At 36.4% G+C, this 13,116-nt stretch overlaps 2 protein-coding genes across 3 annotated transcripts in view; one reads left to right on the top strand and one right to left on the bottom strand.

Moving 5' to 3' along the window:
* Positions 1–659: 659 nt before the first annotated feature.
* On the bottom strand, positions 660–11,174 carry LOC121416350 (exonuclease 3'-5' domain-containing protein 2-like). 2 transcript variants are annotated; one of them, XM_041609924.1, is made up of 6 exons: positions 10,728–11,174; positions 8,669–8,826; positions 7,668–7,827; positions 5,792–5,955; positions 4,383–5,165; positions 660–2,609 (listed from the first exon to the last, which is right to left on the bottom strand). In XM_041609924.1, the coding sequence occupies exons 2-6, from the start codon at positions 8,752–8,754 to the stop codon at positions 2,084–2,086; spliced, it is 1,719 nt and encodes a 572-aa protein (XP_041465858.1). In that variant the 5' UTR covers positions 8,755–8,826; positions 10,728–11,174; the 3' UTR covers positions 660–2,083. The 2 variants fall into 2 exon arrangements, with proteins under 2 accessions (XP_041465858.1, XP_041465863.1); XM_041609929.1 differs by lacking the exon at positions 10,728–11,174 and adding an exon at positions 10,460–10,494.
* Positions 10,557–13,116, top strand: part of LOC121416342 (lysosomal cobalamin transporter ABCD4-like) — a 24,502-nt gene continuing 21,942 nt past the window's right edge. Inside the window, exons 1-2 of the mRNA XM_041609912.1 lie at positions 10,557–10,640; positions 12,896–13,014. Of these exons, the coding sequence (XP_041465846.1) occupies positions 10,621–10,640; positions 12,896–13,014 (139 nt within the window). The 5' untranslated portion in view covers positions 10,557–10,620. The remainder of the gene's footprint in view (positions 10,641–12,895; positions 13,015–13,116) is intronic.

The raw sequence follows: 13,116 nt of genomic DNA, 5'->3' as shown, positions 1-13,116 counted from the left end.
TTGTGTCACCCGGGTACGTGGTTCCGAAATTACGCAACATTATGTAAGTGCATGTCAGACCAAAAATTGCTCAAAAACGTGATTTCGTGTACAAAGTCAATGCAAATTGTGTTTTCAACCAAAATTCATAAATGCATGATTATTTTTAGTTTTGCTGGTCTACATGTATTTATTTTATGCTTTTTATGATCACAGAAGAGTCCCCAACAAATTTCATTGAAAAAACAATGAAAAATGAAAGGTTAGAAAAACAAAAAAATACATAAGAAATTGCAAAAAACAATACATAAAAAAATGATTTGATAAATTTTTTTTCATGTACACTTGCTGAGAACACCACAAAGAGTTTCTATACCAAAAATTAGTACATTTGGAGATTTATTTAGGGAGTTAAAGGAAAAAGTATGATTTCGCATACTAATTACACATAAATTAGCATAATCACTTAAATGCAATTTGCATGAAATAAATTACTATACAATCTTGTAGATTATTACCTAGGCAACCTGCGTGCCAATTTTCGGCGCGATCGCGCAGTCGACGGCTGATATGAACTCTCAAAATACCCCGGCCTAGATAGGGTTAATATTAAGCAGATTCCAATATGCATATATATAATGAACAAATTTAGACCTTTGAACCAACTCGCATATATTATGAGCTGTGACCTTTGACCTGCAGACTCCGAATTCCAACTTGGCCTGTATTTTGGTGTCATCTACCTACACACCAAAATTTCTTTAAATCTGGAAAAATATACACATCCAAATTTTTAAATTCCATTAAATATTTTTTAAGTTATTGCGTGGACACCAACTTGCATATTTAATGAGCTGTGACCTTTGACCTGCAGACTCTGAATTTGAACTTACCCTGTATTTTGGTGTCATCTATCTACACACCAAATTTTTCTTTAATCCATTAAATATTTTCGAGTTATTGTGCGGAAAACAATTTGCATATTTAATGAGCTGTTACCTTTAGCATGTAAATGCGAATTCCAACTTAGCCTGTATTTTGGTGTCATCTACCTACACACCAAAATTTTTTACAATCCATTAAATATTTTTTGAGTTATTGCACAGAAACCAAGTGGGGGGACAGACGGACAGGAGCAACGCTTTATGCCCCCTCCGGACTTAGTCAGCGGGGGAATGAAACTATATATTATCTTTGGTGACTGTAGCACTTGGTCATAACTACCAGGGTAAATAATATCTCTGACGATAAAAGTTAGAATTCTGGGGGCCCTTTCTTTAAAGCTCTTCATAAGTTACACTTGCTGCATGCACACCACTCTTATGCCTGTTAGGCATCTGACTTAAGATTTAAGCAAAATACTTAGCCATACAATAGAATACAAGATAATTAAGTATTTTACTTTAAAAGCAAAATACTGAGTAAAACACCTAAAATTCTGGCTTACATATTGAATTGAACACCGGCCCTGTTCTTGTGCTAAATGGGATATCCAATTCTAAACTTAGCATTCAGACACTTGCTAATACAAGAATCTTAATAATGCAAAGATTCAATCTTAGTTGAGGAGAATCAAAGAGATGGGCACCCAGGAATGGGTCACAAATTATGCATAAGATAATGCATAAATTAAAACAACTTTATGAAACAGCCCCAGGCCAGGAGCGTTTAAGTCTAGAATAAATCAAGAATAGGAATAGTTTGGTTAGTTTTAGATTTGAGATGAGTTTCCCGCTTTTGTGCGGATTTTCCGCACAGTGAAAAAAAAATTCAAAAGCAGATGTCATGGAGTCTACCTCTTTCATAATAAAACAATCTTGTGATATTCACATATTTCTTCTGCGCATGATTAAATAAAGATAAAATACATTGAAAGAATAAAGAAATCCTGGAAATAAAACCACATTCCTGGCTACCATTTTATCTAGAGTGGATAATACTGTTCACATGTATCCAATTTGATGGAATGACTTGTGCTACAGGAAAACATTGCACAAACTTCTCAAGTCAAGTGCTTTGAGTCTTGATCATAACAAATCCCTTGGTGTATCATCCAAAAGAAAATAATAATGACATATAATTGATATATATCTTTTAAATGTCCTCACTTCTTGCAAACAGATGCTTCATGCAAATGATCCACAGACCATAACTCTGGCAGATACTGAGGCTCCATTGTGTCCAGGAAATTCTGTCTCCAGCGCTTCTCAAACTTCGTCAAACCATCTTCCCTTTTCATCAATTCCTCCACAACCTTCAGGCCATGCGACCCTAAGTAGTTCTCATTTGTCACTTTAGTTTCAATGGACGCTCCCTTCTGAAGGAGGCTATCGTCAATCTCATCGGCCCCGAAGAACTCCCGAAGATGGTCCGTCAGCTCCTGTACTCGCTGCTCTGGTAGGTTGTTTGCATTCTTGTGGCGTATTAGAGCTCTTGCGACGGAGCGGAGTTGTACCCTTTGGGGATCCTCCAGACGTTTGGCATTGGTCTTGTTGCTAAGGGGAGCATTGTATTGGATGGAGATTTCCTGCCGCAGGATGTTGTCATGTGCTCCGCTCCTCTGATGACATTTTAGACATAGCAGCAGGACATCATGAGATGAATGCATCTTGAGGTATTGTGGGAAGTGTCTGCAAGAATTAAAAAAAAAACAATTTTCTAAAATTTCATTCCAGAACCATCCAAGATGCCACAATTGCCACTTAGCTGCTTCTCTACAAGGTCCTGCAAAAGACTTTGGTGTGTTAAATACACATGGCCAACAACATTCATCATGAAAGGCATGTGAGTCAACTGCTTTTTCCTAAAACATACGATAAAGCATAAGCCACAAGTGAGAATTGAAAAATTAAATAAATATATCACTAAAGTGAACAACGCATCCCAAACACTGGGAAGTATAAATTTTATCCAGTAGAACTTTAAGTGAAATCCCAGTAAAACGTTGGCCATGAAATTTGGTTTTAATCACTTTGAAAAAAGAACACTGATTAATACAAGGTGTTAAGTAAACTGCAGTTGACTAATTTCACAGGATTAAAGGGATGGTCCAGGCTGAAAATATTTATATCTAAAAAAATTGAGTGAAATTCACAGAGCAAAATGCTGAAAATTTCATCAAAATTGGATAACAAATAACAAATTTATCAAATTCAAAAGTTATCAATAATTTGCGATAACAGTTATATGCACATCATCATGAATGTTCATTAGGCGGGCTGATGATGTCACATCCCCACTTTCCTTTTTCTTATGTTATTACATGAAATCATAAATGTTTCATTTTTTCATAAATGTGTGAGTGATGTGTCTCCATTATGATGAAATGAGTTGCGGCAATAAATAACTAATGCACTTAATCAGTTGTCAATCCAATTGTTTTCGTTCATGAAAGAAAAATTTTGAATAACCCTAATTTCATATAATGAAATACAAAAGAACAAGTGGGGATTTGACATTATCAGCCCACCTAGTGAATATTCATAAAGACATGCCTAGAAATGTTTCACCCAAATAAAGCAAATCTTTAAAATTCAAAGGTCAAGTCCACCTCAGAAAAATGTTGATTTGAATCAATGTAGAAAAATCGGACAAGCACAATGCTGAAAATTTCATCAAAATCGGATGTATAATAAGAAAGTTATGACATTTCAAAGTTTCGCTTATTCAAAAAAAAATAGTTATATGAACGAGCCAGTTACATCCAATTGAGAGAGTTGATGATGTCACTCACTCACTATTTCTTTTTTTTTTTTTTAATTATACAATATTTCAATTTTTAAAAATTTGACGATTAGGACCTCCTTGCCAGAAGCACAAAATGTTAAAATAATGGAATTCATCATGTTAAGGGAGGAATGAAACTTCTTTTCACATGAAAATGACAAAAAAATCAAAATATTTCATATTTCATATGATAAAATACAAAAGAAATAGTGAGAGATGTCATCAGTTCCCTCATTTGCATACCAACCGAGATGTGCATATAACTGTTTAGTGAAATGAAGCGAAACTTTAAAATGCCATAACTTTCTTATTTTACATCCGATTTTGATGAAATTTTCAGTGTTATGCATGTTGAAATTTTCCTTTTCATTCAAATCAAGATTTGCTGGGGTGGACTTGTCCTTTAATAACTTTGTCATTTGTTATCCGACTTTGATCAAATTTTTTACATTTTGCTCTGTGAATTTTACTCTATTTATTGAGATATAAATATCTCTAGCCTGCACCATCCCTTTAAAGCAAATGAGTGACCATGAGTGTTACTTGCAAGTATGTATTATGAAATACAGGCACAAATTTCACAAAAGCTTAAGAGATAACCAGAAACCTTGCATCACTCACTAAAATATTGAACAATAACTGAAACAACATAGAGGGGGACATCTTTTGAGACTCACCTTCTGTATTCATGTGGGACTACATGCTTCTTAATGTAAGAGTCCTCCCAGCCACACACCACACAAATGTTTTTCTTCTCTATCTGGTAGTACTCCCGATCTGGGCCTGGGACCCCCGAAGGCTCAAACAAGAGCCGCACTGTCAAGGGTTCCTCACAGATGATCTCCCCAATCTCTTTGCTGACGTACCATAATGCTTTTCTCTTGTCACATGTGCAGAGAAGGGTGTCGTCTGGGGCTAGGAGACGGCAGTTGTGGTACATCACAGACTTCCTTGTCTTGTAGGCTCTACTTAGAGGGCGCTCTTTGGATTTAATGCGAACTCCTTTTGAGTGGTTTTCTGGTTTCTTTGAAGATGAGTTTGTGTTGGTAAGCTGCTTCATGTCAGGGTACATGTCAACGATGCCCTGACACATGGAAGAAATGCTCTTCCATATTTCTAGTTGAAAGAATGATTCAAAGTGTTTTAATTTCATCTTATAGGCAACAATCTTTAAGAATATGGCTGCCCCAATGACTGCATCTTCAGCAGCGTAGTTGATTTGTTCTTTGGACAATGGCACTGCTTCCCAATTGCCACACCGCACCCTGTCATTCTTTGACATTTCATGCTGGAGGACAATGCTGGCTAGTTCCCGTAAGCTCAGAGAGCGCCCTCTCAAGGTTCGAGAAAGATGTCGAAGTGCAAGGTGGCGTAGGTCAAGGCATCCATGGGTGATGATTTGGTAATCGGTGAGAAGGCGTTTGGCATCGTCAATTACTCCAACACCAACCTTCAATGTGCTTTGAAAGCAATAAGTCATAAAAGATAATGTTACACCAACCTTCAATGTGCTTTGAAAGCATTAAGTCATAAAAGATAATGTTAATATTCCAAGATGGTCATTCTTAGCTGGTAGCTGCTGACATTTCTGAAAGCCAATTTGTGTCTTTCTATGGCTATCAATGATATATTCAATGACTGATCATAGGAAATAAGCAATTTTAAATGCAATTTAACATTTAAATGGTATGACATATTCATATAATTGTTAGCCTCTACAAAATGTTTTTAGATTTGACACTTTCTCTTGGATTTTTATTCACAATGCTTGAAACAGAGTCTTATAATATTTACAATTTAGGTAAAAAGAAAAACATATATATTGTGGTGGGAAATATAAATATAGTATAGTCATCATAACAACATCTGTCTGAGGATGCGCTCTCTGATTGATACCACACATTGTATATACTCCTGAAGAAGACGGAGGACCGTCGAAAATTTGAGTAAAGAATAAAAACTATATTGGCAATGAAAGCATTATCTTCAGCATATTTTGTTACCATTACAGAAGCAAATACGTGAAACTTTAAGATGTTTAGTATAGATCTAGATATAGTATCATATTAATTTGCATATAACTTACTTGCGATCATGAAGGATCTTGCTGATACTCTCGGGGAGTTTTCCACTAAGCTGGTCAAGACGAAACAGAAGGCAGGATTGATTTACAGGGGAAGAGACCTGCAGGAGAGCCACAGGTTGTCTTTGGCCGTCTTTGGTCACCCATTCACAGTCAAGACCAATAACCTAGTGATCAAACAAACACAGTAAAGATTGATTGATTTACATGGGAAGAGCGAGACCTGCAGAAGAACCACAGGTTGTCTTTGACCACCTGTAGTCACGAATTCGCAGTCAAGAAACATAACCTGGTAATCAGACACAGAATACATGTACTCAAGGGAGAGGAAAACCTGCAGAAAAAATAGAGATTGGTCACCCATTCAGTCAAGATCTATACCCCTGGTGATCACACACCCACACAGAAGGTACGATAATACGCCAGTGGCGGACTGTACCAGCCTGGAAGAAGAAGACACTGATTAATTCACAGAAGTGACCTGCAAGAGGATCCCTGGTTGTCTTTGACCATCCTTGTTCACCCATTCATGGTCAAGACCTATAACTTGGTGACTAAATAGACACAGAAGACATTGATTGGTTCTAAATAGAAGCACCCTGCAAGAGAACCACAGGATATGATGACAGATCCTTGAGGTGTAAGTGGAAATTACGCACGCGACAGGCAGATGACCCACAGTGGGTGGAGGCATAACAATACCTATCAGAATTGAGAATTTTTTTCATTAAAGCATGGACGGACTTCTGTTCTTGAAATTCATGTTCCTGCTTAAAGAAATACATTGTGAACATTTTTTAACTATTACATCAACTTTATTCTGCTTAGCAATAGCACTACAAAATAATTAACCGAATTGTACCAGTTTTATTCCCCTACTTTTTCACAAGCTCAAACAGACCAAAAGTGAATTTGGATGGACAAGACCACGATGGTTAGCCATGAGGGACACTTCCAAATAAGCCTGACAGCAGAGGGCATGCACCATGACCACATTTAAAGGGCATGTGACGAATCATTCAAGGTCAATTCCACCTCAAAAAAAGTTGTTTTGAATCAACAGAGAAAAATCAGACAAGCATAATGCTGAAAATTTCATCAAAATCGGATGTAAAATAAGAAAGTTATGACATTTTGAAATTTCGCTTATTTTTCACAAAATAGTTCTATGCAAAATTTAGTCACATGCATATGAGACAATCAATGATGTCCCTCACTCACTATTTATTTTGTTATTGTTTGAATTATACCATATTTCAATTTTTACAGATTTGACAATAAGGACCAACTTGACTGAACTATATTAAGCAATGGTAACTCCACATGTTCAGTGAGAAATAAAACTTTGTTTACAGGAAAATGAGAAAATTAGAATATTTCATATATCAAATAATAAAATACAAAAGAAAAAGTGAGTGAGTGATGTCATCAGTTCCCTCATTTGTATACAGACCAAGATGTGCATTTAACTATTTTGTGAAATTAAGCGAAACTTAAAAATGTCATAGGCCTAACTTTCTTATTTTACATCCGATTTTGATGAAATTTTCAGTGTTATGTTTATTCGGATCTTTCTCTTTAATTCAAATCAACTTATAGTTGGGGTGGACTTGTCCTTTCACAATCACATTCATGAAAAAATGGCACCAAGGCCAAATAGAAAAGGGCATATGTGAAAATGTCACAAATGCCACAATGCCCACAACTATGAACAAAGGAAGATGACATCACAACCAGTAAAAGGAGTGCCAGAGTCCATGGTCTCTGCCTCTCTGCTGGTTTCTGACATATTTAAGGGAATTCGAGGCCTGCTCTGAATAACAACAAAACAAAAAGCATAACAAACCCTCACCTAATGATACAAAAAGGGGGCATGTACCTTCAAAAGTTTAGCAGCTTCTGCGAAGCTCTCTACGGCCAAGTGATGTTCGCTTGATGAATCAATGACAAATATATCATAGTTCTCGATAACTGTAACAGGCTGGTAGACATCTCCTTCCAGTGTATCCTTTGTTGAAGTCAAAGGTGTAGTCCTCTCCCTGTTAATAGGCAGAACAATTGACAGGAAGTTGTCAAAGATTTACATTCACTTAGAAGAATTAGAAAAACACTTTCTTTTTTTTAATAAAAAAATTAGCATTGTCTCTAGCTTTCCTGATAGTTTTATCTTATTACTTATGACAATCTGGACATCTACCCTGTATCAGAGGCTTACTTGGTTCATATCACTGGGTCGAATGTTTACACCTCCTTGAAGTTGAAAATTTAAAGGAACAAAAAGGTGCAGATTATAAAAGTGTTACCTCACAAAGGGCACATTTCATTTAGAAAAAAAAGTGAGAATTTTTCTGTGCTGCCCCTGCAGAAGCAGCAAGGAAAGAGCACTATACCTCACATTAACAGACTGGAAATGTTGATAAAATCAAAAACCTAATTTTCTCAAAAGTAAACGCATACCCCGGTATTCAAAGGGGTGCTTGATCAGAGATGAAAAGGGATTATTCAATTTAAAAATGCACTTGCAGTTCTAAGAGAACAGGGCCCCGACGTACAAAGAGTTAAGATTGATCCAATCAATCGTAACTCTATGGAAAGCCATCAATGTCGTATTTTTTTTAAAAGGAAATTTGCTAAATATCCTTTGAAAACTAAGAGAAGCATATCAAATCGTCAAGAAAACAGTGAATGTATGAATATACCTCGTTTCTTGAAAATATTTTGAACAAACATGTAATTTTAGATTACAAAATTTTTAAGTGTCCAGCATGCATCAAACCCCCATCCTACAATACAAATTTTAGGGAAGACATCAGTCAACTCAAGGTTTATTAGTTGAAGTCTCAACGCCAGGTGTCAGGAGGGGGGCAGGGACATAATTACCTGTATTTTCTCCTGTATAAATAGACAGAAATCAGGACAAAGGCTCCAGCAGTGATAGTAACCATGGATGGGACGTATGAAGGCATGGCTGATGTTAGTTTACTTTGTCATGATCGACATTGAAGAGCTTGTGTAGTAATGTTGAACTGTAACTCTGCCTAAAAAAAATGAAAGAATAAAACTCATTTGTGTCAGTGATAAGTAAAACTTGTCTAATTGTTAGAGTAGATCTGATATGTCAGATCTAGATACTATACTAGAAGTACTAGATGTAGTCCAATCTCCAATTAATTTACTCAACATAACAAGATTTTGATCTAAGTTAGGCCTAGGGCCTACAATCAAGACAAATGCAAATTTCCCTTTCTCAAATTTAAATTGAAATAATTTTATTTTGTTTTTTCAATTTGAATTTTTTTATATCTTAAAAAAAGAAGAGACCAGTAACTGAGCAAAAATTAGCAATGATTCTCCCCACATAGCCTAATTACAACAATATTTGGCATTTTGGGACCTGAAGTTCTGAACTTTGATGAAGGCTGAAAATTTTGAATTGCAATTAATTGTCATCTGACTGTCGGCATAGTCTTAGACCAAAAGCTTCAGTCTCTGTTATGATGGTTGTTCCGGTGAACTCCGTTGGCTCCATTCACCAAATACAGACCAAAGTTCTACTATACGATCTGTACAAGGCCAAGGGACTCAATATGTTTATGTGAAGTTCAGATAAAAGTAACAGGGAAGTGAAGTTGCATGACAGCCAAAATAAGTCACTTTTTTCGCCTTTTAAGTTTATTTTTCCCCCGTTTTGGTGTATTTCAGGTAATTTGGTAGGCCTAGCCCTAGTAGTACAATTTATATATTCTACAAGTTAAGAACGATGATACAACAACCTGGTGGACTCATGGGGGCGGCCGGGGGTCGGTGTCCGGACACTTTATATTTTTGAAGCCTTATTGTATTTCATTGGGATTACACTAAAATTACGAATTCAATAGTTGTAATCATCTTCTATTTTATTCTCTATATTTCCTAACATTTTGTACTAAAATATTGATGAAACTTCGCTTGTACATTTTTCCAAATATGATCTTCTAAAATTGATCGTCCGGACACACAACTGGGTATAGACTCGACTCTAGCTAGGACCTAGGTAGGCCTAGTACTTAGTAGTTGCCTAGAGGCTAGACTTTATTATTGAAATCTTTAACAGATGATGGTGATTTTTATGAAATAAAGACAAAAATCGATGAGCCCCATCGGGGGTTAGTCTAACTATAAGCTCAATCCTCTGTTTAAACAGTTCATTTATTTTTAAAGAGATCACATTGTAAAAAATGGCAAAGTAGAAGAAGAATAACTGCACTTGCCTGTGTACATGTATGTAGACGTATCGATGCCTCTGATTTTTAAATACAGGGCTTCATCAACACATATAGCTATAAAACAGTGATTTCGCCCATGTGCAATTCGAATTATTGCATCAAGAGTTTATGAAATCAGCTATTCTGTTGAATGCATAAGAAATCGCACACATGCATTTACATCGTGTCTCGATCCTGAGACAGGGCCATATAGGCTAGTCTTAATTCTGGATTTTGAAAAATATTTTCTTTTAATAAAAATAAATTTGAGTAAGATTTATCATAAACTGCAGTGCAAAAATTTATTTTATGATTAAAATGATGTTATTTCTGGATTTTATTCGATTCATTTAGCTTTTTAGAAACGTTTCATGTTTTTACCAACTAAATGTATTTTGTAAATGCCTGACAATTTTTAACAGCAAACCTTTCTTGATTCAGCACGTGCATTTTGGCTAGCTCGGCAGTCTAATATAAAGAGTGAGTGACATCTATATCTGTGATCTGACTGAGGTACCGTAACTAAAAGCGCAGTGCTTGTGCATCGCAGGAAGGTCCCGAGGAAAGTCGTTAAATGCTGCTATAAGAATGTCAACAGTGTCGAAGAGGTATGTGTTATGTAGATGCTGTTTTCTATTTCATGATCACTCTTTTATTCGTGTTCAAATGATTTCAAATACATTGATTCAACTCACTTGTTTGAATTGTTGGAATGTTGCCAATCTTGCGCTCGCATCGCCCATTGGAACAGTCCTCGCGCTTTGATGGCCCCCGAACCTCAGGCGTCGATGCGATCCCGCGCCGCTCCACTTACCACCTGCGGCTGAGCTGAGCTTGGGGCGCTGTGCAGTTTCGCCACGGCCACCGGTCGACTTCGAGCAAATTACCCCTACCAGAATCGTTTGCAAATGTGATGGCAAGTCTCAACAAGGTCGACCAAGTTATACGACCAGAAGATTTGCCTGAGCTGTGGCAGCTCACCCTTTTGCATTAATTTTGGTCGCTTTTACTAATATTAATAAGAGCTAAGGTACTCAACACAAGCCAAGAAGAACAACTTCAGTCAGCATGGACTGGTCAAGTGACCAGATTTCACAAAAACAAATTCAGCACATTTTACAAGGCACGCTGCACAATCAACAAAGAAGCTGTTGTTGTTGTTGTTCGCTTGGGTTTTGAGGCGCGTGTCATTCAGATATGAATATTTACGCCTATATCAATTTGTCGTTTTTGTGGTTATAAAATTTTGACGCAGAATTGATTAGCGCTGCTTTCAGTAAATTTGAACGAGATCGTGAAAGGCGGCTCATCACAAATCCTTGATTGTTTGAATAGTATTTTCTGGCCAACCCGGATCAGTAATTTGAACGGGCTTCTCAGCATGCGCGTGGTTGCTATTAAAAACAAGCACTGCCTAGGCCCCCCCAATACCCAATCAAGACAGTGTGATGAAGGCTAAACAAACTGTTAGTCTTGTAAAAAATTATAAAGAATTGGAAAGGAGGGTGATCGAAAGAATGAAGGAGAGAAAGAAATTGAAAGAAAAGTCAAGAGATGAATTGAGAAGAAAGAAAGAAAAAATGAAGGGGAAAGTGCAGGAAAAAAAAAGAAATTTAGAAATTGAAAGAAAGAAAGAATAAAAGAGAGAAAATGGTTTCCGTCATTCTTTCAAATGAATAAAGAAAGAAAGGAAGGGAAAATGAACAAATGTGTGAAAGAAAAAATAAATGAGAGAAAGGAAAAAAAGTAAGAAAAAAGGAAGAAAGAAAGAATGGAGGAAAGAGAAAATTATTTCAGAAAATGAAAAAAAAACAAAGAAGAAAAACAAGAAGGAAGGGAGGGAAAGAAAAAAAGAATAAGGGAAAATAATTAGAAGAAAGAAATTAAATAAAGAATGAAAGAAAAAAAGGATGAAAGAGAGGGAGGAGAGAATGAAAGAAGAAAATAATGGAAGGAGAGTAAGAACAAAAATAAAAGAGAGGAAGGAAGAAGGAAACAGAAAAGTTTAAGGAAAGAAAGGATGAAGGAAATGAAAAAGGATATTTAAATAAGAAAGAAGGAAAGAAAGATAAATGAACAGAGAGGGATAGAAAGGAGCAGGAAAGAAAGGTAGGAAATAAAGATAAATGGAACAAAAAAGGGTAAGCAAGAAGGATAGAAGGGTGAAGAAAGAAGGACAAATGAGCAAAATACGGGACGATCCCGGGAAATACGGGACGTCTGGTCACCCGACTTCAGCCCTTATCACTGATTACGCGCAGTGAAATAACGCGAAGCGTGATGCTGAGTGGATACCACATGCACGACCAAAGAAACACATAAAATGGATCTCTTTTTTAATATAGGACATGTTATACCACTCACACATGCGAGGTTAGTATGCTATAGAATAGACTAACCTTACCTAGTCAGGAGGTTCCTAGAGGCAAGAGAGTGAAAATCTTTCACTAACATGCTTTCTATCCATGGAGCCAGGGATTGCGTCCCATTCATATGCGTGTACCGCCAAAAAACCCTGAAAATTTCGCCCCCGAGATTTCTACTATCTTTCTGAAAGACATCGCCCTGAACATGCTAAATTATGTAAATGGGATACAACTTCATTTCCGACATTTCTATGATATTGATTCCATCTTTAAACAAAGAAAGCCACTGTAATCTTGAGCTGAGGTTAAGATGATCTCAATGTCAGTGTAAATTTTAACATTTCAATGGTCTTCACCTAAAAAAAAACTCATCAAAAACATTTTAAAAAAACTTAGAGAACTAATCCCTAAATGGAGTTATTGTAGGTCCTTGGCAATGCATGGTTACATTTTCATATTATGATTTTGCAATCTTACCCTTTTCTTTATTCTGACAGGTACAAGCTAGATATGGAATTTCTAAAGAGACTTGGCCACCTTCTGCCAGTCCTGTTCCTCTCATGGAAGTCTGCTCAGACAATCCTATTTTTCTTGCTTCTTCTGATAGCAGGTGGAGGTAATTGATCTTTTGTTTCTCAACAAAATTGTTGGACGTTAAAATAATGGAATTCCATGTGTTCAGGGAGGATTGAAACTTCATTTTATATGACAATGACAA

The sequence above is a fragment of the Lytechinus variegatus genome, chromosome 1, assembly GCF_018143015.1.
Source record: "Lytechinus variegatus isolate NC3 chromosome 1, Lvar_3.0, whole genome shotgun sequence".
Taxonomy (NCBI): Eukaryota; Metazoa; Echinodermata; class Echinoidea; order Temnopleuroida; family Toxopneustidae; genus Lytechinus; species Lytechinus variegatus.
This window is presented reverse-complemented; position numbering and strand designations above follow the sequence as displayed.